At 36.5% G+C, this 21,269-nt stretch overlaps 1 protein-coding gene across 3 annotated transcripts in view; it reads left to right on the top strand.

Annotated features, from left to right (window-relative positions):
• Positions 1–21,269, top strand: part of dennd5a (DENN/MADD domain containing 5A) — a 43,122-nt gene that overhangs the window by 19,354 nt on the left and 2,499 nt on the right. For 2 of the 3 annotated variants that reach the window (XM_043243383.1, XM_043243384.1), the window contains 18 exons: positions 1,987–2,174; positions 3,368–3,682; positions 5,374–5,589; positions 6,403–6,637; positions 9,016–9,166; positions 9,467–9,560; positions 11,694–11,825; positions 11,932–12,084; positions 12,180–12,267; positions 13,244–13,328; positions 16,345–16,473; positions 16,802–16,923; positions 17,531–17,676; positions 18,734–18,852; positions 18,937–19,115; positions 19,220–19,302; positions 19,399–19,522; positions 20,462–20,630. In XM_043243383.1, the coding sequence (XP_043099318.1) occupies positions 1,987–2,174; positions 3,368–3,682; positions 5,374–5,589; positions 6,403–6,637; positions 9,016–9,166; positions 9,467–9,560; positions 11,694–11,825; positions 11,932–12,084; positions 12,180–12,267; positions 13,244–13,328; positions 16,345–16,473; positions 16,802–16,923; positions 17,531–17,676; positions 18,734–18,852; positions 18,937–19,115; positions 19,220–19,302; positions 19,399–19,522; positions 20,462–20,630 (2,728 nt within the window). Of the gene's footprint in view, positions 1–1,986; positions 2,175–3,367; positions 3,683–5,373; positions 5,590–6,402; positions 6,638–9,015; positions 9,167–9,466; positions 9,561–10,720; positions 10,826–11,693; positions 11,826–11,931; positions 12,085–12,179; positions 12,268–13,243; positions 13,329–16,344; positions 16,474–16,801; positions 16,924–17,530; positions 17,677–18,733; positions 18,853–18,936; positions 19,116–19,219; positions 19,303–19,398; positions 19,523–20,461; positions 20,631–21,269 lie in introns of all 3 variants that reach the window. The other variant, XM_043243385.1, reaches the window with a different exon arrangement.

The following is a 21,269-nucleotide window of genomic DNA, read 5'->3' as shown; positions in this document are numbered from 1 at the left end:
TACTGCGACATGCTCTTTCTCTCTTTTCACACTCTCTCTCTATCTCAGTGTCCGTGTGAGCTCATCTTAGTGCTTTGTTCTCTCTCATTCTTGTGAAACTCACATCCCACCCTTTTCTCAGAGACACCTGGTACTTTGCGAATTAAGCTTTCTGTGGAGTATTTAGGTGGACACGTTTAGAAGTTGATTAAAATTGTAGCGGTTGAGTCTTTCGCCATATGCTTGAATTTTCCGTTATAAAATTGTCTCACAATATCTCAAAACGTCATCATTGTATTTATGAAAATGTCACTTACATGTACTTTTTCGGTTCGCATGCAGTAAACGGAACATAATAGGTGGTGTTTCCTGCTGGAAATCCTCAGCAGGCCTTTTTAGATTGAATTTAAAGCAGTATGGGAAGATTGTTTTGCGATTCAGTGGCAGATGTGCTGATTGGATCAATTACACCAACAAGCAAGAGCAAATTACAGGAGGCAACTACAAAGCGACAGGGGGCTGGGTGGATGCATCGCTGTGGTGTTGCTTAGCAACCGTCCTCCGGATGAGGAGGATGGTGGTGATGCAGCAGAAATATGATTGGCTGGAAATGACATCATCCCTTTCTGTATCCAGAAGGCTCGTGCTTGTAGCGTAATGTTTGTGGACAGTGAGAGACCGGAATGAAAAGGACTTCGTGTCATTACATTGAGCGTCCACACACACACACACACACACACACACACAGCAGCTAAAAAACAAGATAGCCTACGTTGCTCTATAAATAACAGGCGCGTTTGTAGCATATATAAATACCCTGGCCTTTTCCCAGGTACGTGAATCCTTGAGACGGGCATCTGCTGCTAGATCAATGGACGTTTGCCAGTTACTGCTCATTTCCCTAAATGGACTCTGACCTCAGTTGCAGGACAGTCAATTAGCTTTACATGTCATCGCATTCCTACTTGATTTTAATATATTGTTATAACTTAATGAGACATAATACTAATTCATATTAAATAATATTCATTGGTTTAAACTATTTAGATTAATTAAAACAAATAAAGCAATTGTTAAATAAAATAAAAATTTAATTGTAATTAGATTTTAAATAAAAGTATATTATATTAGATTATATTATTAATAGGTTAATAAGTAATACATGTGTTTTTTTCATAAAAAAATTCTTTGTGCATTTGCCTTTTTTCTTCCTTGTAAAATATATTACAGTAGTCTTTTTATTTTAAAAAAATGGCAAATATATATTTAACTTTCTACTTCAAAATATCCTATGTAATACTAAGTGTTTCTGGATGTTTTTTTTTACAATTGTAACATTTGCTAGCAATTTCTAAGCTTTTTTCAAAGTAAATTCTACACCAGTATTTATCAGTGTGTGTGAGTGTGTGTGTGAGTGAATAGGCCTGTTGTTGTTACTCCGGGTGCTTAGAGGCTGGTTTAGTATTCTTGTCTCTCTGACAGTCGTGACCCACTATGGGACTGCAGGGTGGAGACCATAACAAAAAATTGCCCGTTATGTCTTGAGTTTTTTGTGTATAAGAATAATATATCCTCTATATTGTGATATTTTTAGTTTTAAATGGCCACTTGAGAATGCATTGTATGCCATTGTATGCCAATGCATGTATGAACATTCTTCAAAACATCTTCTGGTATGTTTAAAGAAAAAGAAAATGGACTGTCCCTTTAAATCTGATGCGTATTATCTTTCAAAAAGGCCGATTGGCCAATCAGAGTCTAACTTGTGATTTTTTTTTTTTTTTTTTTAAACAGCTCTTGCCGTTTTTATCCGTAATAAACAATATTAGATCAGTGACTGTGAGTGGGCTGTCAGCGCTTTCCCTTACGCTGACATTATCCTCAATGCAACACTAATAAGTCGTAATTTACAAATATCTGTTTCTGTTGTGATTATTCTGTCCTTGCAGATGGATAATCTGCCTCGCTCTGTAATTTAGCTCTCTGTCTGAATGTGTCTCTGTCCAGATTACCAGCGGCTGATGACGGTAGCTGAGAGCATCACAGCCTTAATGTTTCCTTTCCAATGGCAGCATGTGTACGTGCCTATCCTGCCTGCTTCACTGCTCCACTTCCTGGACGCTCCTGTGCCCTACCTCATGGGTCTGCACTCCAACGGCCAGGATGACCGCACCAAGCTGGAACTCCCCCAAGAGGTGCGTGACACACGCTCGCTCCTTCACTCCAGTACAGGATGAATTCGTGGTCAGGGATGATATCATGTGGTTTTATTAAGGAATTAGTGGGATCATCATAGTCTGTTTGACCTCACATGCATCTCGGTAGAAAAAAAAGACTCAAATCTCATTAGGTAATGCGTCAACATCACCCGGCCGTCAGATGTTTGTTGTAATTTGCCTGAAATCATTATTCTACCCAATGAAAAGAATTATACATTAATGTATACTCACCGAGATTGCATTTATTTGATTTAAAAAAACTGTAATATCGTGAAACATTTTTACAATTTAAAATAACAATTGCTATATTTTAAATTTAGATTTATTCATGTGAATTTTCAGCTGTTTTTAGTTTTTAAAGACTTTTAAAGTTTTTAATTCTTCAGAAAAAGCATTCTAGAATTCTGATTTGGTGAATTGTTATTGATATTAATAATATAAATGTTGTAATGTTTGGTTTTTGTGTGTTTTCAGGATTTTTTTTGATAAATGGAAAGCTCCGTTTGACTTTTAGTCAATGTATCAAAATAATGTATAGATAGATAGATAGTCATAATACCGTAATATGAAATATGAGTGCCTAGAAAAAGAATATTGTCCTTTAATAACCATACGGTTATCCATCTGCCTACTGAAATGTGACTGAAACAATATTGGTAAAACCCTTTGTAAGAAAAATAATCTCTGTGACCTTGCTCACTGATGAGATCCACTCTTTCCTTGATCTTACCTGAAAAGTAGCAGTAAAAAGTCTGCTGTTCATGTAGAGTTCCTTTTGAAATAAATCTTTTATCAAACGTCTGTCGGCTATTCTGCCACTTTTCTTCTTTCAGTGCTTCTGAAAGAAATTGGCAGCATCAGCCCGCAGGGAAAGCAAGCTCTAATGTATCACTGCGATGTAACAGAACCTTTTTTTTTTTTAAATGTACTGTTGCATCATCATGGTACAATAATGAGAATCGTATAAATTCCTGTTTGTGAATCGTCAAACCTTTTTGTATACGATTATGTAAGCATATAATTCTCAGCGGAGCATCATTGGTTTGTTAGTTTGTCCTCCAGTGGACAGAGATGAAAGTCAGCGTTACCACATTGCTCATAACCAGAAATTTTTGTTACATAATCTCATAGATCAATATTTGTAATGAACTAAGTCTTGTACCCTTCAGGCCAACCTTTGTTTTGTCGATATTGACAACCACTTTATCGAGCTACCTGAGGACCTGCCTCAGTTCCCCAACAAGCTGGAGTTCATCCAGGAGATCTCGGAGGTTCTGCTGGCGTTTGGCGTATCTTCAGAGGCAAACCCGCAGTGCAGCGAAGGCCAGGGCAAGCTCAGGGGCTTCCGCTCGGGTGACGTGGCCTCCGACAAGCGCAACGGCAACCTGGCCGGCTCACCGCTCAACTCGTACTTGCTGAGAGAAAACCAAACCATAGCACGTCTGCAGGCGCTGGTTAAGAGGACCGGAGTCAGCCTGGAGAAGGTGAGCATGGGAGTGAGGACACAAAGTACTGTTTTAAGTACTAAAACAGCGGTTCTGTTATGGTTTTTAAAAGGAATTCTGTATTTTAATCTAGCAGGCAAGCGAATAAACATTTGCATTGTTTAATTATTACACCGATTGGTGTCTACATTCTTGTAACATAACAGGGACTTGGAGGGGAGGCAGCATAGAAATTTGTAAAGCACTGTTTATTGCACTGTTGCTTGTGGGAAAAGCATTGTTTAAGGCGTAACAGAATAATTTGCATCAGAAAAAATTAAATCTGATTTCAAAATTGTCTTTTAAACTACTTCAGACCTCAAGCACTTAGTTATTTAACAGACATCGAAGTAAATTTTATTTAATTTAGCCCAAAAGGTGTTTTATTTTATTATATATTTACTATTTATACATATTTACACACACACACACACACACACACACACATATTTGGTTTTAATATAATTTTTGTTTGTATATAATGCTGTAAACTCTCTCAGACAAAGGCATTTAGTTCATCTAGTTTCTCTGGGGATTTTCTGTGAATTCAACAATTTCCTTTTTGAACCGAACAATGACTTGAGCCGTGATGACAGCTGCTTTGTGGAAAACAGATCTTTTCAGTGTGGGCAATAATTATAATTATTGTGTGGGCAATGAAAAGATGAACAAATGGCTTTTAAGATTGAGCACGCTCTGTTCTGATTCTCAGAAAGCTTGAGGTCTCTCGAAGACATTAAGCAGCTTAAGGACACTCTCTGTCTATAGACCAGGGATTGACCCCTTACTCTTAATATAGCTTCTAGAGAGAGTTTGTCACAGCCTTACAGCTGTACTAGTAGAAATTCCATCATGCTCGCTTGAACGATTCTCCCTTGTTTAGAATGAGCTGTCAGGGGCTTATTTGCTTTTCTTGCTCCCTGTGTATTGCCGCTTGCTCTGTATGGTTATATTCTCTTGGGAACGAGCCTCGTTTGCTTCATAAATCAAGGCAGATTTGTAGACTTCCGTTCCCAGCACTCCCTGCTCTCCATTCAGGGTGTTTCCATGGAGAATAGATAACTCAGATCAGCTCTGAAAGCTGTGCACTGATATTTGCTACCACATTTTCCCACTCTCTTGTTTCTCTTTTCTGTTAACTCATGTCTTTACTCTTAAAGTTCAACTGAAATGGGAAATCACGCAATTTTCTAAATAGCTCGTTGTTGATCTTATTTCTTAATTCACTGATGCATGTTTAATTCTTTTAGGAAACAAAAACTTTTTATCTAAAAAAAGGTCATAACTCTGAAAAACATATCTCTTGTGATGTGTACTGGGCTTCTCCAATCATTTAGTCTGTTTAAATCCCACTACTTTCTTAAAGTTAAGCTTATATTCACATCTGCCTCCATCCAATCAGCAATTGATGGATAGTTCCTTCAAGATATATCTGTTGCTATTTCAGTTATATTGCAAAACCGTCAAGCATAAACATAGACGTAATTTAGCATATGGAACATGTAGAGTCGTGTTTGTGACCTTTTGTTATTTTTTTTAATGCTGAGGTTATATTAAGATGACATTTCAAAACAAAGTTTCAAGGATGAATAACATTATCTACCAGGACTTTTTAAAGCAATGTGACACTTTTTTGTCCTTTACCCCTGGGACTGTTTATAACTTCATTCTTCTTTTGGTGTGCTTGACAGTTGGATGTGAAGGAGGATACGAGCACTAATAAGGATTCAAAAGTGCAGTGTGATGAAGAGGAGATGAAAATGCATCAGCTGAACATCCGGGTGCGAGAGGTCTTCGCCAACCGCTTCACGCAGATGTTCTCAGACTATGAAGTGTTTGTCATTCAGCCCAGCCAAGACAAAGAGTCCTGGTTCAGCAACCGAGACCAGATGCAAAACTTTGACAAGGTGATGCTTTGCTATCCATTTATAAACTTCCCTGCTTGATAGCTAAGTCATGTTGGTTTATTGCCAGTTCAAATTGACAATAAACCATGTTACAACCAGCTCTGATCAAGAACGGACACGTTGCTTTAAAAAACCCCAATAAGCTAATTTTCCAAATCCCCTAGAGTTAAACAGTTGAGTTTTTCCGTTTTTGAATCTATTTAGCCCATCTCGGGGTCTGGCGGTAGCACTTTTAGCTGTAGCTTAGCATAGATTATTGAATCTGATTAGACCGTTAGCATTACGCTCAAAAATGGCAACTTTTCATTTTCTGTCAGTCTTAGCACACAATGTAAATATAAGGGTCAAGTTTTAAATAGGAAAAATCTTGAAACTAGTCATTTTTGAGCGTGATGTTAACGGTCTAATCAAATTCAATTATTTATGCTATGCTAAGCTGCGCTAAAAGTGCTACCGCTAGAAGCGGAGATCAGCTGAATGGATTCAAAAACTGTAAAACTCAAATGTTTAACTAAGGCTAATCAAAGAACTGGCTTTACTGACGAGATGCGCATAATATATTGATATATACATATATATATATATATCGTCCAGATCTACATTTGACTGAAGGGGGAGTTGGAAAATGAGCCTATTTTCAAAAAAAGTGGAGTGTTCCTTTAAATTGATTACCCATTTTTTAGCTTATTAAAATGTACCCAGAAAAAGTAAAACACAAACACAGAGTTTTGGGATGCTGAAAAAAAAATTGGGATGCTGATACACTTTGGAGCCCACAGTATCTTCATGATTTCTAAATTCTGCTCACTGCAGGCCTCCTTCCTGTCGGATCAACCCGAACCTTACCTGCCGTTCCTCTCCCGCTTCCTGGAGACGCAGATGTTTGCCTCTTTCATCGACAGCAAGATCCTGTGCCACGATGACGAGGACAAAGAGCACACGCTGAGGGTGTTTGATTCCCGTGTTGACAAGATCCGCATGCTAAATGTCAGGACACCCACCCTGCGGACCTCCATGTACCAGAAATGCACCAATATTGACGAAGCAGGTGAGAGGGCATAAGTCTGGAAATGGAGCTATTTGGAATACTTACGTGGATGATATACAAATACTTTTTTGGCATACACATAAAGAGTAAACTGAAATTTACTGGCCATAAATATATTTTCCAAACCTGTTTGAATTTCAGAAGATATTTTGTAGAATGTTAGGAACCAAAACAGTTGCCAGCAGCCATTGACTTCCATAGTAGACTACCAGCAACTGTTTTGAACCTACGTTCTTCAAAATATCGTTTTAGATCTTTAAGCTTTAAATAGAATTATATCCACTTCCCCCACGTTATGCTAAACCCATAAAAGCTTTGTTCGTCTTTGGAACACAATTTAAGATATTTTAGATTAGACTTTTGATCGTCCCATTGACTGCCAAGTAAATAACACGGCCCAGTATCCAGTAAAGTACGACAGTATCCAGTAAAGCTTTTTTTATGCAAAGAAATTAAAAAACTATTTTAGAGAACATACACAGGACGCAAACTACATATGGTCTTCTGTTAGCCGTGATACGTGATTTATGCTTTGATTTGAACAAAAACATCCTTGTTGCGCGGCTGGCACGTAACAGCGTACGTAGTGGATATGCTCAAACTTGACAAAATATTAAATAAAGTTGTTATTCTTATTTTGTTTGCTTGCAAAAAGTATTCACATTGAACCACTATTCTGGTGTTATTCACTTGGCAGTCAATGGGACAGTCACAAGCCTTCCAGTTTTCAATCTAAAATATCTTAAATTGTGTGCAAACAAACTTTTACATGTTTGGAGCGACGTGGTGTAAATACAAAATAATGACAAAAAGTATCCCTTTAATAACCAAGCTTTTTACCATTGCATATTTACAGCAGCCAATACCTCAACTTTCTACCTTTACTAAGCCAATTTTTAATTGCATCTTGCACTGCGGCGGCTCATAAATATGGACGCTTGAGGCATTTATTTTGTTTCGTTTGTGTAATTTTCAAATGTCATAGTTCAGATGTTTCATGTACATCAGATGTGATATGCTATTTGAATGCAAGAAGTTATTGATCGCGGCTTTATGTTTATTCATATGTGACCTTTATTTTCAGACATCTTGCTTTTAAAGTGTTACTGGAAAGTTGATCTGTCTTCCTCATGGCGCCTCATTAATAAAAAAATCTATACGTTTTAGCTTAGTAATACATAGACGGCTCACTCCACGCAACGGTCATGCTGAATTCCTCTCCCTGCAATGCATTATGGATAGGATTCTTGAATCGCTTGCGTTACATTCAGATGTCTTCCATTAGCTCTGCTGATGAAAGGGGACAGCTCAAGCATAGAGAGGCAAATGTAAATGTTATTTATTATTAACGTTAATAATGATTTATTGAAAGATGTGTATGCAGGGAAACACTTTTTTAAGGCATTTATCATCATAGAACTCATTAGAAAGTATATTGCATTTAATTTATTTTGAAGAATTATCTTTCATAATAATCTTTGCTAAGATGTAAGTCCCTGAATGTGAGGGCCAGTTATACTAAACAGGGTAAATTAGCATGAGATAGCAATTTCAAAACAGAAATTTCTGTCTGTGATTTACTAACAATTAGCAAATTAAAGACCACAGGAGCAACATCTCTGTTTGTGAAACCGGGCCATAAAGTACTAATATATACCTTTACGGTACCAAAATGGACACTTTAGTACAAACATGTACGTTTTGAAAAGGTACCGCTCCAGTGACAGCTTTTGTACCTTTATTTCTGAGTGTACGAATGCCTATTCAATATGTTCAGACACAAAACCTCGCATTTTAGTGCTAATTCATCAGTGTGCATCTTAAGTAAAAACTGGCCTTAAGTACGATATGTTGGTGAAATATTGTTAGCAATAAAGTCAGTTTGCCTTAGTTACAAAACTTTTATTTATTTTAACTATATATATATATATATATATATATATATATATATATATATATATATATATATATATATATATATATATATATATATATATTTTTTGCATTTATTATTCTTTTTTTAATTTAGTTTAATTCTAACAATTCTTTTTTTTTATTTTATATTTTAAAAATAGTGTCAATAATGTTGAATAAATAATTTTTTAATGTAAAAACACTGGTCACAGCTCTCACTGTAGCATCTTTTAATGACTGGTAGACTTTGTGTTGTGTAAGAGATATTTTGAGCGTGGCGTGTGGGTTTACGTCACAGTGGCTTAACTGTCTCTTTCATTCGACCACATCACCGAGTCACACTCCTCCACCATGTGGGTTTTGTGTCTCCGTGACAGGGATGCCATTTCTTTGATGACTCTCTACGGGGTTTTTGTGATTCATCAGTAATATGCGTGTGACGCGTTCCTCTCTCGCCACTTTAGAAAAGGCCATTGAGCTGAGGCTGTGTAAGATCGACCACACGGCTCTGCATCCCCACCTGCTGGACATGAAGATCGGTCAGGGCCGCTACGAGCCGGGCTTTTTCCCCCGCTTGCAGTCCGATGTCCTCTCCACTGGACCCACCAGCAACAAGTGAGAATAAATACATGGTGGTTTAAATCTGCAACAGCAACTCAAAATGGTTCATCAACAGCTATTTCAGAGCAGAAATATTGAGAGATGTTTCCGATATCTTCTGAAGGCTTGAAAGCATTGGTTTAGCTGTATTACCCCAGATGTAGGTCATATTAAGGTTGTTTGAAGACCAGCAACGATGCTGATCTAATAAGTTGTCTTGCTTGGGTAAATCTAGCATTGAGACCCGTTCTCAGAAAACATAAGTTGTTTGTGATATATATATATTTTTTAAATAATGCTGTTGTGGTGCGTCAGATGGGCGAAGCGCAGTGCACCAGCACAATGGCGGAGGAAGGACAGACAGAAACAACACGCTGAACATCTCTATTTGGACAATGACCAGAGAGAGGTATGGACAGAATGCAAAATATAATATAAATTGTGACTACATATGAATTTAAACAAGTTATTTATGTTATTTATTCATGGTTTATTTCATATTACTGGCCAAAAGATTTTTTTTACCATTTTTAAAAGAAGTCTAATATTCTTACCAAGCCTGAATTTACTTGTAGAAAAGTAAAAAATACAAAGCTCTGAGAAATATTGCGCAATATTATTACAATATAAAATATTTGTCTATTTAAATATATTCTACATACAGTTCATTTCAGTGATGGAAATCTTTCTAATATGCTGAATTGGTGCTCAAGAAGCATTTATCACCTTTGACTGTAATACTGAATTAGTGAATGGTGAAATTAGCATTCATTCAGATATTAATAAATACTTTTAGATGTGTTTTTCTTTGTTAGTCCGATGTAGTGTATTCAATATTGATATTAGTAGGAACGAGAGTAACGCTTCAGAATAGGTAACACTTGTTTTTACTATTAATTACGTTTTTTCCCTCAATAAATTAATTTGCTGTTTATTAACAGTTAGTAAGGTAGTTAAGTTTAGGTATTGGGTGAGATTAGGGATGCAGAATAAGGTCATATAGAATAAAGCGTTACTACGTGCTTAATTAACACTACTAAATGGCTAATATTCTAGTAATATGCATGCCTATAAACCACTAGTAGGTGTGACCGTAAAATAAAGCGTTACGGAAAAAGTGTAAAATCGTAGTTATTCCAAACATTATAAATATGATTAGATAATATGTAAGTGCTTCCATACATGTTATTTTACAGTGTAATATTATTACTATTAGCAATACTACTATCTACATTTAATGATAATAATAGTAAGGAATAACTATTTATTTCCAAATGTTTGACTGGTAGTGTGCATGTTTGTTAGATTTTCTAGTTAGTTTCTGTTTTTCTCCTTTTTTTTTTTTTTGCTTTGTACACTCTGTTTATCGTCCATTGTCATTATTTTATAGCATGATTAATGTGTTTCTTTTGTTTTTGTTCGTTAACTTTCTTTTCCTGGATCTTTCTCTTCCTTGTCTTCACCCCTCTTTTTTCACACTTGTCGGTCTCTCCTCTGTCTTCCTCTCTCACACACACACACACACACACACACACACACACACACACACACACACACACACACTCTCAGCATGTGGAGTGTCTGTTTTCTGAGCTTCAGCTTCTGCTGGCTCTGGACTACTACTGGTTCTCGCAGTCCTTCAGGCCCTGTCTAAAGTCCGTCAAGGTGGATGTGGTATGTGCTAGATGAGAGCTCAGGCCGTGCTCAGGCTGTGAATCTCAATCTGCCAACTTTGACATTCCCCACTGCCTTTCCTGTCTTGAAAGCTTGAGCCCTCATCCCCATCAGTGTCTGTAGCTTCCTGCTTTTGACACTTTTGTCAGATTCAAAAAGGAAATCTCTTCCTTTGTTTTATTTGACAGTCGACTTTCAGGCAAAATTTGTCCTTTTATGGAGTCATTTATATTTGCTGCAGAAAAAGACAGGTCTTATGTTGCTCCAAAATTAAGCAAAAGAAATTAAAGCTAATAACTGACACAGAAAAAGAAAGCATTTATTTAATCCATTAAGATTTTGTATTGTCATATTATTTTTTTTATTAGAATTAAATTCATTCAAACCCCTCTCCTTCATTTGCCTTTATCTTATTAGAAATGTCTTCTTGAGTTGTAGCGCTTGTGGCACATATTTTTAAAAAGATTTTATTATTGCTTTTATGTGATTTTAGACTGTGCCGTTTCTTTTTTTATTGTAATTTTATAGAAAAACGTCAGGACATTTTTCAGAATGTCTATTTTTGTGCCCAATCAAAGAAGAGTCATGTGGGTTTGGAAAAGTATTGCTTTATTTGTCATGGATAAAATATAATTAAAAAAATATATATATATATATATATATATATATATATATATATATATATATATATATATATATATATATATATATATATAATTATTATTTTTTTTTTTTTATACACAAGTGCTTGCTATGGTGATTAACTAAATGGACTCTAATGAACTTTAAATTTGAAGTAAGCCAAAAGCCACAAGCTACATCAGTCTTGTACTGGACGTCATGTGACTTTGTGATATTGTCAATACAGAAGTACATCCAGGAGGCCAGGAACCTGGGCACCACTCTGCGGCAGCCCAAACTCTCCAACCTGTCACCTTCAGTCATCGCACAGACCAACTGGAAGTTTGTAGAGGGATTGTTAAAGGAATGCAGAAATAAGGTCTGTGTTTTGATCCAACTAATAAAATTGCCATTGATATCCATCCGGGTGATCCAGATAGACCAGGGTTTAAGCTATAACCAAACCTGTGTGATTCGTGGCTTAGACCAAACGCATGTTGGTGGAGAAGATGGGACGGGAAGCGGTGGAGCTGGGACACGGGGAGGTTAGCATCACTGGGGTGGAGGAGAACACGCTCATCGCCAGCTTGTGTGATCTGCTGGAAAGAATCTGGAGCCACGGTCTGCAGGTCAAACAGGTACATAGACGACATAGACTGCCATGGCTTGTGAGTGCGGTAGTGTGTAATGTAGTGGGCTTGTTTGACCGGCTTTTTCTCTTTGTAATTGCCAGGGAAAATCTGCCTTGTGGTCACACCTCTTACATTATCAAGAAAGTAAAGAGAAGAGAGATGCTACTCCAGGAGGTCTCGGCCCTCCAGGTAAAACACTAAGATGATACAGTCACGTCTGCACGTTGTAATTCCATACATCTAGCTGCCTACATAGGATTCTTCTTCTGAAGCAGCATGTCAACCTAAATAGATCCTCATAAGTGATTGATCTGAAGCGCTCTACATAGGCAACTTCTAACATGTTTTGCTATGCTAGCAACTCAACATTTTGTCAATGTTGTTATTTTTAGCTAAAGGTTCACGGATAAATCTATTACTATGAAGCTTTTTACCAATTTCTCTAATTCTATGATAATATGGAACAGCACAGAAGAACATTATTGTTGGAATCACTATTAAAACTTTTTTTAGCTGACGAATCATAAAAACATTAACGGCCAATCCTGATTTTTAAGAACGTGAGCAAAAAATGTATTTCTTGATGCGAAGGGGCCTTAAAACTTTTCAGCTATCTTCATTAATTGAAATAAAGCTGACGCAAAATGAATTGTATGTATTAAATGAAAAACTTAAGCTTAACTTCAAACTTAAGCTTAAACAAAAGTCGGAAATGTTGCTCTGGGAAAAAAATATATAGTTTAAATTAAGGACTAAAATTACTAAAACAGAAATAGATATAGATTAAAGGTTAATTAAAATATATTATAAATAATAACAAAATAAAATAAAAATTCCAACTTAATTTGGAAATTCTAATTAATTAATTGCGCACATATAGTTGTTTGAAAATTTTGAGCATTTTACATTTGCATTTTAAATATTGACAAGAAGTGTTTTTATTTTACTTCCATTGAATTTGTTGCAGTGCATTCTGCAACATTTTGTAAAATTTAGCTGTCTGTTTTGGAACAGCCACCGCATCAGATGCCAAAAATATTTTCTAGGTAGGCAGCTCTCTAGGGTTTGGATAAGAGCCTGTATAGTGCTTATAAAGCTGGCTTTCATTGAAAACATGCTGAATAGGTTTGATTTTTCAGCACATTTTTCCCTTTTTGTGTCTCAGGTATCATTCATGACACAGAGAGACGGAAGTCAGATGCCGGCTGTGCGATGCCACCTCTCAAAGTCTCTTTGATCCAGGACATGAGGTGAGAATTAAACATTATAGTGTAGAGCAAAACAATCACACTACACAGGGAAGTGCTGATGCTTTCGTTTGTACTCTCAGCGTTTGGTTCTGGATGTATGGTTTAAGTGGTTTTAGTCTTAAATACCAACAAATGGTGCTGGTTGTTTTGGTGGGGCCAGGCTGTGAGATAAATCAAATTTAACTCATATATAATACTGTCGATAAAGGCTCGGGGTTGTTACATTTCCATAAGCAGTTGACAAATCAGAGCGTTGAGCGAGTGAGCTTTTCAGAAATAAAATATTTCAGGCAGAGCACGAAAAGACAGATTATGAGCTTGTAAATGGCGCTTTAAAAGAAAGTGAAAAATAGTGGCTGCAACAATGAAAAAACAGAAACAGTCTACTTAAATCGCTCCATTAGCCATTTAAAGTGGCATCTGTCAAACTTGTTTCGTGTATAAAAAATACTATAAAAATGTTAAACATACCCTGAAACCTGAAGTATGCTTTTTTTCAAGATCATACAGTTTATGAAATAAATGGTAGAGTGCTGCATCGTATTGCAGTGAGCGTATGGGAAGGGGGGTAGACTCCTTGTATTGCTTAAGTACCGAGACATTTCATGTCTCCACATTATTTCCAGCCTAATTAGCACCAGACCCCTGCTGAGCTGTGCCGTGACATAGCAGTGCAGGAAAGCCTTAGCATGACATCCCTCTCTTTAGCCATGTCAGCATCTCCTAACCGATAGTGCTAAGCGATAAACATAGCATTTCAGTAATAATATTTGAGGAGTGAGTTTTTTTTCCCCTGATGTCAGCATAATATAGCACGACAATGGCATTGGTTAGTTATGGTATTTGTTGTAGCTGCAGGTCTACAAATTCAACTGTGGTTCCAGCAGACTGTAAATCTGAGATTCGTTGAGTCTGGAGGGCAGCACTAAACGCTATAATACATTTATGTAATGGAAGGTCAGACTGTGTTGACTACCAGAAGTGGAGTGAAGAGAATGCGTCTGGACGTGGCATGCATGATAGCGGCGGCAAGCGATGACAGCAGGCTGGCTGATGCTCCAGGGAGTCTGTGAACTATTTCTCCTGCCCCCATTTTCTCTTCCGAACGGCTCCAGAGAGCCCTGACAAAGTCCCACTACACTGCAAGCACGCAGTGGGTTGAGTGAACCTGTGCACAGCAGGTTACGGCCGTATCTCATCAAGAGCTCTTTTGATTCACCGTTTAAAGGAATACTTCACACAAAAATTAAAATCCTGTCATTTACCTACCCTCGAGTAGTTCAGAACCTGAATGAATTTCTTTGTTCTGCCGAACACAAAGGAAGATATTTTGAAGGTAGTTTGTAACCAGGCTGTTTTGGGTCACCATTGACAAAGAAGCTCAGACAGCTTGAGGTAAATGATGATACAATTTTGATTTTTGGGTGAACTGTTGCTTTAAGGTGCAATTACATTTACTGTTGCGAAGCTTCTCATAAAAAGTACAGTTCTCTCCATCCGTAAACACGCAATAGGGAAATTTGCGAGAAAGCAAAGATTTCCTCACACTGCTGGCGCAATTGTTGCTTACTTGCCACACTGACCAACAGAGAGCTGTTTGGCATAAAAGTGATTTCTGTGCGAGTCGCATCAATGTACTATTGACAGTATACGACAATTGCAAAAATTGCGATTTAAAATAGATCTGCTTGGCAGGTGATAAAGTTAGCTTCACCCAACAAACGCTTATGTTTTGTTCATAGTGATAATCTTTAAAAATGTACACAACTTTTATGGATTTTATATTATATATATATATATATATATATATATATATATATATATATATATATATATATATATATATATATATATATATATATATATATATATATATATAATTTTTTTTTTTTTTTTTTTTTTTAGTATAATGTTAAATGTAGACTATATATATGTTACCCTGGACCACAAAACCACTCTTAAGTAGCATGGGTATATTTGTAGCAATATATTTGTAGGGTATGTTTGTATGCCAAAATCATAAGAACATTGAGTAAATATCAAGTTCCATGAAGATATTTAGTTTAATTTTGACAAATCAACACTTATGCCTGGTTTTGTGGTCCATATGAAGTATACCACAGTCACATGACTTCATCTCCACACTCATTGAGCTTCTGACTCTTTTAGTCTTAAAAAGTTGGAATAATTTGCAAGACCTTGATTATTAACACAGTGAAGATGGGAAAGCAACTAGTAGATGAGTTTACCTGTTCGGTGTGATGACGTTTTATGTCCCTGTCAACTTTTGTAGTCTCACCTAGCTACTTATTAGCTATACCAATTTGTAATAGAAAAGTAAAAGCTATTCATTGAATAACAACTGGGCATTACCAACGTATTTAATGTTGTGAAAATGTAAAATATCACAAGCTTGTGTTTACCACAGACCTTATTTCAGGCATTTAACCAAATAAAACACACTGAGACTCATATTCTGATCTTAGAATCTCTAGAGCGATGAAGCCTTCTCAGGTAGTCTTATTAAAACACGAAATGACTGACAACCAGACACGATGCGACTAGATCTGTCTGTCCACACCAGACGTGTCAACTAAAAGAAACAACTAAATCAATCAGCCACTCAGAAGAGCATGTGGGCGGGCTTTCTCTGCTAGTGCGCCTCTGTCTTCTTGCTTTCAAATTCAAATTAAACCATATGAACATTGTTCAAATTACATACCCAGTGACTGATACAGTGTTAGTCATTCAAACACTTCACAGTTTGAACCATCTTTTTTCCTTCATTATGTTTTTTCAGGATCTTGGTAAAATGGTTCAAGTGTCGCCTTGGCAGGGAATATTACTCTGTTACCCTGTTGCTTGTAGCATATCACCATTGTGGCTAGTTAGCACGAGTAATTAATGACAGACTTTTCATTTTTGGCTGAAGTATCTATTTAATTCTAGGTTATGTTGGAACCGGAAGTCCTTTTGTCAATATCCTGACTGTTATTCGCTGTATGTTGTTCTTCAGGCACATCCAGAACATCAGCGAGATCAAGACAGATGTTGGGAAGGCCAGGGCATGGGTGCGTCTCTCCATGGAGAAGAAACTGTTGTCCAGGCACCTGAAGCAACTTCTGTCTGACCATGAGCTTACAAAGTAAGACCTACTGACTAGTTCTTTAGTGATGTGTAGGGCGGCTTTGTAAACCAGATGTGCTGTAGATGATCACTTATATCAGGCAGTTAAAATGCAAGAGATGTAGCAGAGCAAAGAATAAGGCACCATTAAAAATTAAGATTTTTTCTTTAATTATTAATGGGTCTTGATGTGTAAAGTGGCTCATCCTCAGTAAAGAATGCTTTGTGGTCCTCTTCTGACCTGAAATGCATTTCTTCAGGCTTTTTGCTCATGCACTTAACTTTCTTTCAAGCTTTTGTGTATAGAAGTGTACTGTACGGTTTAATGTGTTTGTGCTTATTCGAAGGAAACTCTATAAGCGCTACGCTTTCCTGCGCTGTGATGATGAGAAGGAGCAGTTCCTCTACCATCTCCTCTCTTTTAACGCTGTGGACTACTTCTGCTTTACCAATGTCTTCACTACAATTAGTAAGAATCTCTGGAACATTAAAGATACATTCCACCTAAATATAAAATATAGTCCTTCTTTTTATTCACTACCGATGTCGCCAAGAAGATATTTTTAAGAATCTTGGTAACCAAGCGGTTTCGGTTCATGTTGTATTAAATTATATGTTTTAACCATTAAATGGAAGTCAACCGGAACTGAAACTGTTTGGTTACCAACAAAATATCTTTTAATTTCACAGAAAATTGATCTATGCTATAAACTGTATTTTTTAACGTTGGTTATTTTCAGTGTTTATTTTTTCATGGATTTTTTTAAAGACAAAAACAGTTACCAGTTAGAATAATAATATTCATGAGGTTTCTTATTAATATAATATTAGCATAATCATTATGACTGGACCATGTATATTAACATTTTTTTAATAAAAAAATAATCCTAGATCATATAAAGATGTTTAGAAAAAAAATCTATGTTTATTTGAAGAAAGAAACATGAGGACAGGATGAGGACGAGTAAATTATGAGAGAATTTTCATTTCTGGATGGAGAAGTTCTCTGGACTCTGCTTTTCCTCACTTGACCTTGACCTTGACCTTGACCTTGACCTTGTCCTTGTTGTTCACAGTGATACCATACCATGTGGTCATCATTCCCAGCAAGAAACTAGGTGGCTCCATGTTTACGGCCAACCCCTGGGTGTGTGTCTCAGGAGAACTAGCTGAGACTGGGGTTCTGCAGGTCCCCAAAAACACCCTGGAGATTACGTTTGAGGTGAGCCAATATTCATCAACACACATAGTTATGTCTATTACTCCGGTTTCACTATGTATTACAGTTGGGTTGAAAATATTGATTTCCCATTTTTAACAGAGTCTCATCGTTACTAACCAGTGTTTATTCTGAAATCCAAAAATGACCATCCTCCCATGAAATAAATGGCAATCAGCTTAGGCTTTTGGTATTTTTGGTATGAAATACTGTCAGTTTTATTTTTGAAATTCCAACAATACATCCTGTTTTGGCGTTTTTTAATGTCATGTGATATAGTTGTAGCACCTCAGTACAAGCTGTAAAGTGAAAGTGAACTGAATGTCTTCCTCTTTACTACTAGTTACTGCACGATATGAACATCAAAAAGTGTGTTGAATAAAACTATATAACTTCATTACATTTCGCTCAATGTTTCAACTGAACAAAAGTCATCAAATAAAACATTTTGTAAACAGTGTCACATAAAATCAGTTACATTAGAAATGGCATTTAGTAGACATTTACCTAGAAAAGCGAACTCAAGAAAGGAACATTTTGCTAACTATATGTAATATATTACATTTTTATTATATTTTCACTTTCAGTGTGCTTTTCAGTGCATGTTTGAATAAATCTGTCATGGTAACAAGTGAAGACATTCACTTTTGTATATTTCAGCAACAAACACGATTAAAGAGTTGTCATGAACACTTTTATATAGAAAATATATAACCAACAGTGTTTTTTTTATTATATAATGCATTTTTATTATAAAATATCTTATGAGCAATATACAAGTCTAATTACAAATCATTTTAGTATTGTAATGTACTAAATTACATGGTTTATCGTATAGTTTACAGCATTCGTTTATTGGCGGAAAAAATGACATATCCTGAACCTAATCAGGTGCATATCTAAATCAATCGATATCGAATCGAACGAGACTGAAATCATCTCAGTAGCCACCAAATGTATTTTTGAGCAACGTGCTAGATACTGGCTCCAAAAAGTTGAGTTCCTGTTGGGTTAATCTGCTTGGCCGAAGTTTGTATAATTCTCTCTGTACTTTGCACAGTGCCAGAACCTGGGGAAACTGACCACAGTACAGATGGGCCATGATAACTCAGGACTGTATGCTAAGTGGCTAGTGGAGTGTGTAATGGTCCGCAACGGGATCACAGGGCACACCTACAAGTGAGTACGAAGAGTTGAGTAGATCCATAACCGCGTTATTCATTATTATAACCCTTAACCTATTGCCGGACTGTTGTTGCTTAGGTTTCCATGCGGCCGTTGGCTCGGGAAGGGAGTAGATGATGGCAGCTTGGAGAGGATACTGGTGGGCGAATTGGTGACTAACATGGAGAACGAGGACAGAATGTGCCGGACTCCTCCAATGCAGCAATCCCCTGGGATGATGCGAAGATTTGTCACCATTTCGCCAAACAGCAAACCAAGTGCGTACTTCATAAAAGTCATAAGCCACAGATTGTATAACTGCACTTATTGCTGGAGGATATTGCTGTCGTCTCAAGCACGTTTACCATTGTGTGCCCGCTAGAGTTAAACACGGGCCAGATCCAGGAAGGAGTGGGAGAGGCGATTAACGGTATCGTCAAGCACTTCCATAAGCCAGAAAAAGAGGTAAAGTATTATTTTCTGTGAAATCCAACAGTGGAAAGGACAAGCGTGAATGAAAAAGGCACCTACGGACGATCTTCTTTGATTCTTCTGTTGTAGAGAGGAAGCCTGACATTGCTTCTGTGTGGAGAGTATGGTTTAGTATGGGCTCTGGAGCAGGTGTTTCAGCATGGCTTCAAGTCTCCCCGCCTTTTCAAGAACGTCTTCATTTGGGACTTTCTAGGTAACAAATATTTTTATTAGAAGAAGTGTTTTGTTAATTGCTCATACGTACAGTTTTGTGCATACGGTAGCATATTTTGGTATTTTAGAATGATTTCTGAAGGATCATATGACACCAGAGTTCTGGAAATTCAGTTTTGCCAGCACAAGAATAAATGTTATTTTAAATAAAATTTAAATACAGAATTGTTTTTTCAAATTGTAATAATATTTGACAATAGTACGTTTTTTTTCTATGGAAGGTTGTTTCCACCACGGGATAAAACATAAAAGATAATTGCAACTTTTTCTTGCAATTCACACAATTCTTACCTTTTATCACAGATTTTATATCATAATTCATATATCATTAACATAATACCAACATAAAATAATCATTACAAGATGTTATGAAGAACACTTTGGGACATTTAAACTTGCAATTGTGTGAAAAAAAAATGTGAATTGTGAGACAAAAAGATAAAAAGTTATTTCATGGTGAAGATACAGAATTCGGAATACAGAATACAGAATTATTTTTATTCTATAATGGAAAAAGGCTTCTGTAGTTTCTGCTTTATTTTTGAATTTCAAGTAAATTCAGCCTTAGCAAGCATAAAATACTAAATAATGAATAAAAGTTCCAAAACACTAAAAAAACATGAATTATTCCAAACTTTTGAAAAGCAGTGTAAATATCACACCAGCATGGATGAAGCAAATTTGAAAAATAGAGCTTTAACTTTTCAAAAGTGATGACAGACTGATAAAAAACATCTGTGCCTTCGCTCTCTGAGGTTTTGTAAAAACAGCCAATCAGATTTAATCTTACTGAGATGCATCAGTACCGTGGGCCATTCAGTGTGATTCAGAGACTAGGAATTTGCCCAAACCTAAATCTTTCTATATACATAAATTATACCTCAAAATTTTCCTAAATCCTCCCATTTGTATTCCACAGAAAAAGCACAGGTCTACTTTGAGAGCGCAGAGCAGAGTCAGATGACCCAGGATGAGAACTGGCAGATGAGAGTGCGTCATTTCTGCCATTTCATGCGTGCCATCAACAGCACACCCAGGAACATCGGCAAAGATGGGAAGTTTCAGATGCTCGTGTGTCTCGGAGCCAGGTCGGTCATTATTTACGTTGAATGGTTAACTATTTGAACTGAGCTTTGGTGGGAAGGGAACTTTTAGGCAGCTCACAACCTAATTCTGACTCTAGAAATCGCAATACGGTTTAAAACGATTCTTAATCAAAAAATGTTCCATGAATTAGTGAGACTACTGACTTTAAAATGTACAATATTTATTTGTGCATTTTTATTAAAGTGCCTATATTATGAAAGGTTCATATTTTGGTTTTGGGAATTTCAAAGGTCACAGGTCAACATTCGTGCAGAAAGTCAGAAAACATTTTCTCAAAATATGCATTTATTTTTATCTTATTTGTTCAACAATTCATTTTTCCAAACCCCTCCTATGGTTGATTTCATTTAAAGCAGTGTGTGCGCTTTTAACGCTCCAAAAGTGATACCTAGTGGCAAAGAATGAATTAGCATTTTCATTCAGACCAATGCTAAAAGATCGACAAGTGTGCAGGTGTTATGCTAATATTTTTCAACGTGAAACGGCTTGGGACTTGTTTTACAAACTGTTTTTGGATGATTTTCAAAAATCCATGAGTCGCTTTAAATTACTCGCAGAAGTGCTTTTTAATTACAAACGAAAAATAAATCAAAACAACTTAAGAATTATTAACTAAATAT

Source organism: Puntigrus tetrazona, chromosome 7, assembly GCF_018831695.1.
Source record: "Puntigrus tetrazona isolate hp1 chromosome 7, ASM1883169v1, whole genome shotgun sequence".
Taxonomy (NCBI): domain Eukaryota; kingdom Metazoa; phylum Chordata; class Actinopteri; order Cypriniformes; family Cyprinidae; genus Puntigrus; species Puntigrus tetrazona.
This window is presented reverse-complemented; position numbering and strand designations above follow the sequence as displayed.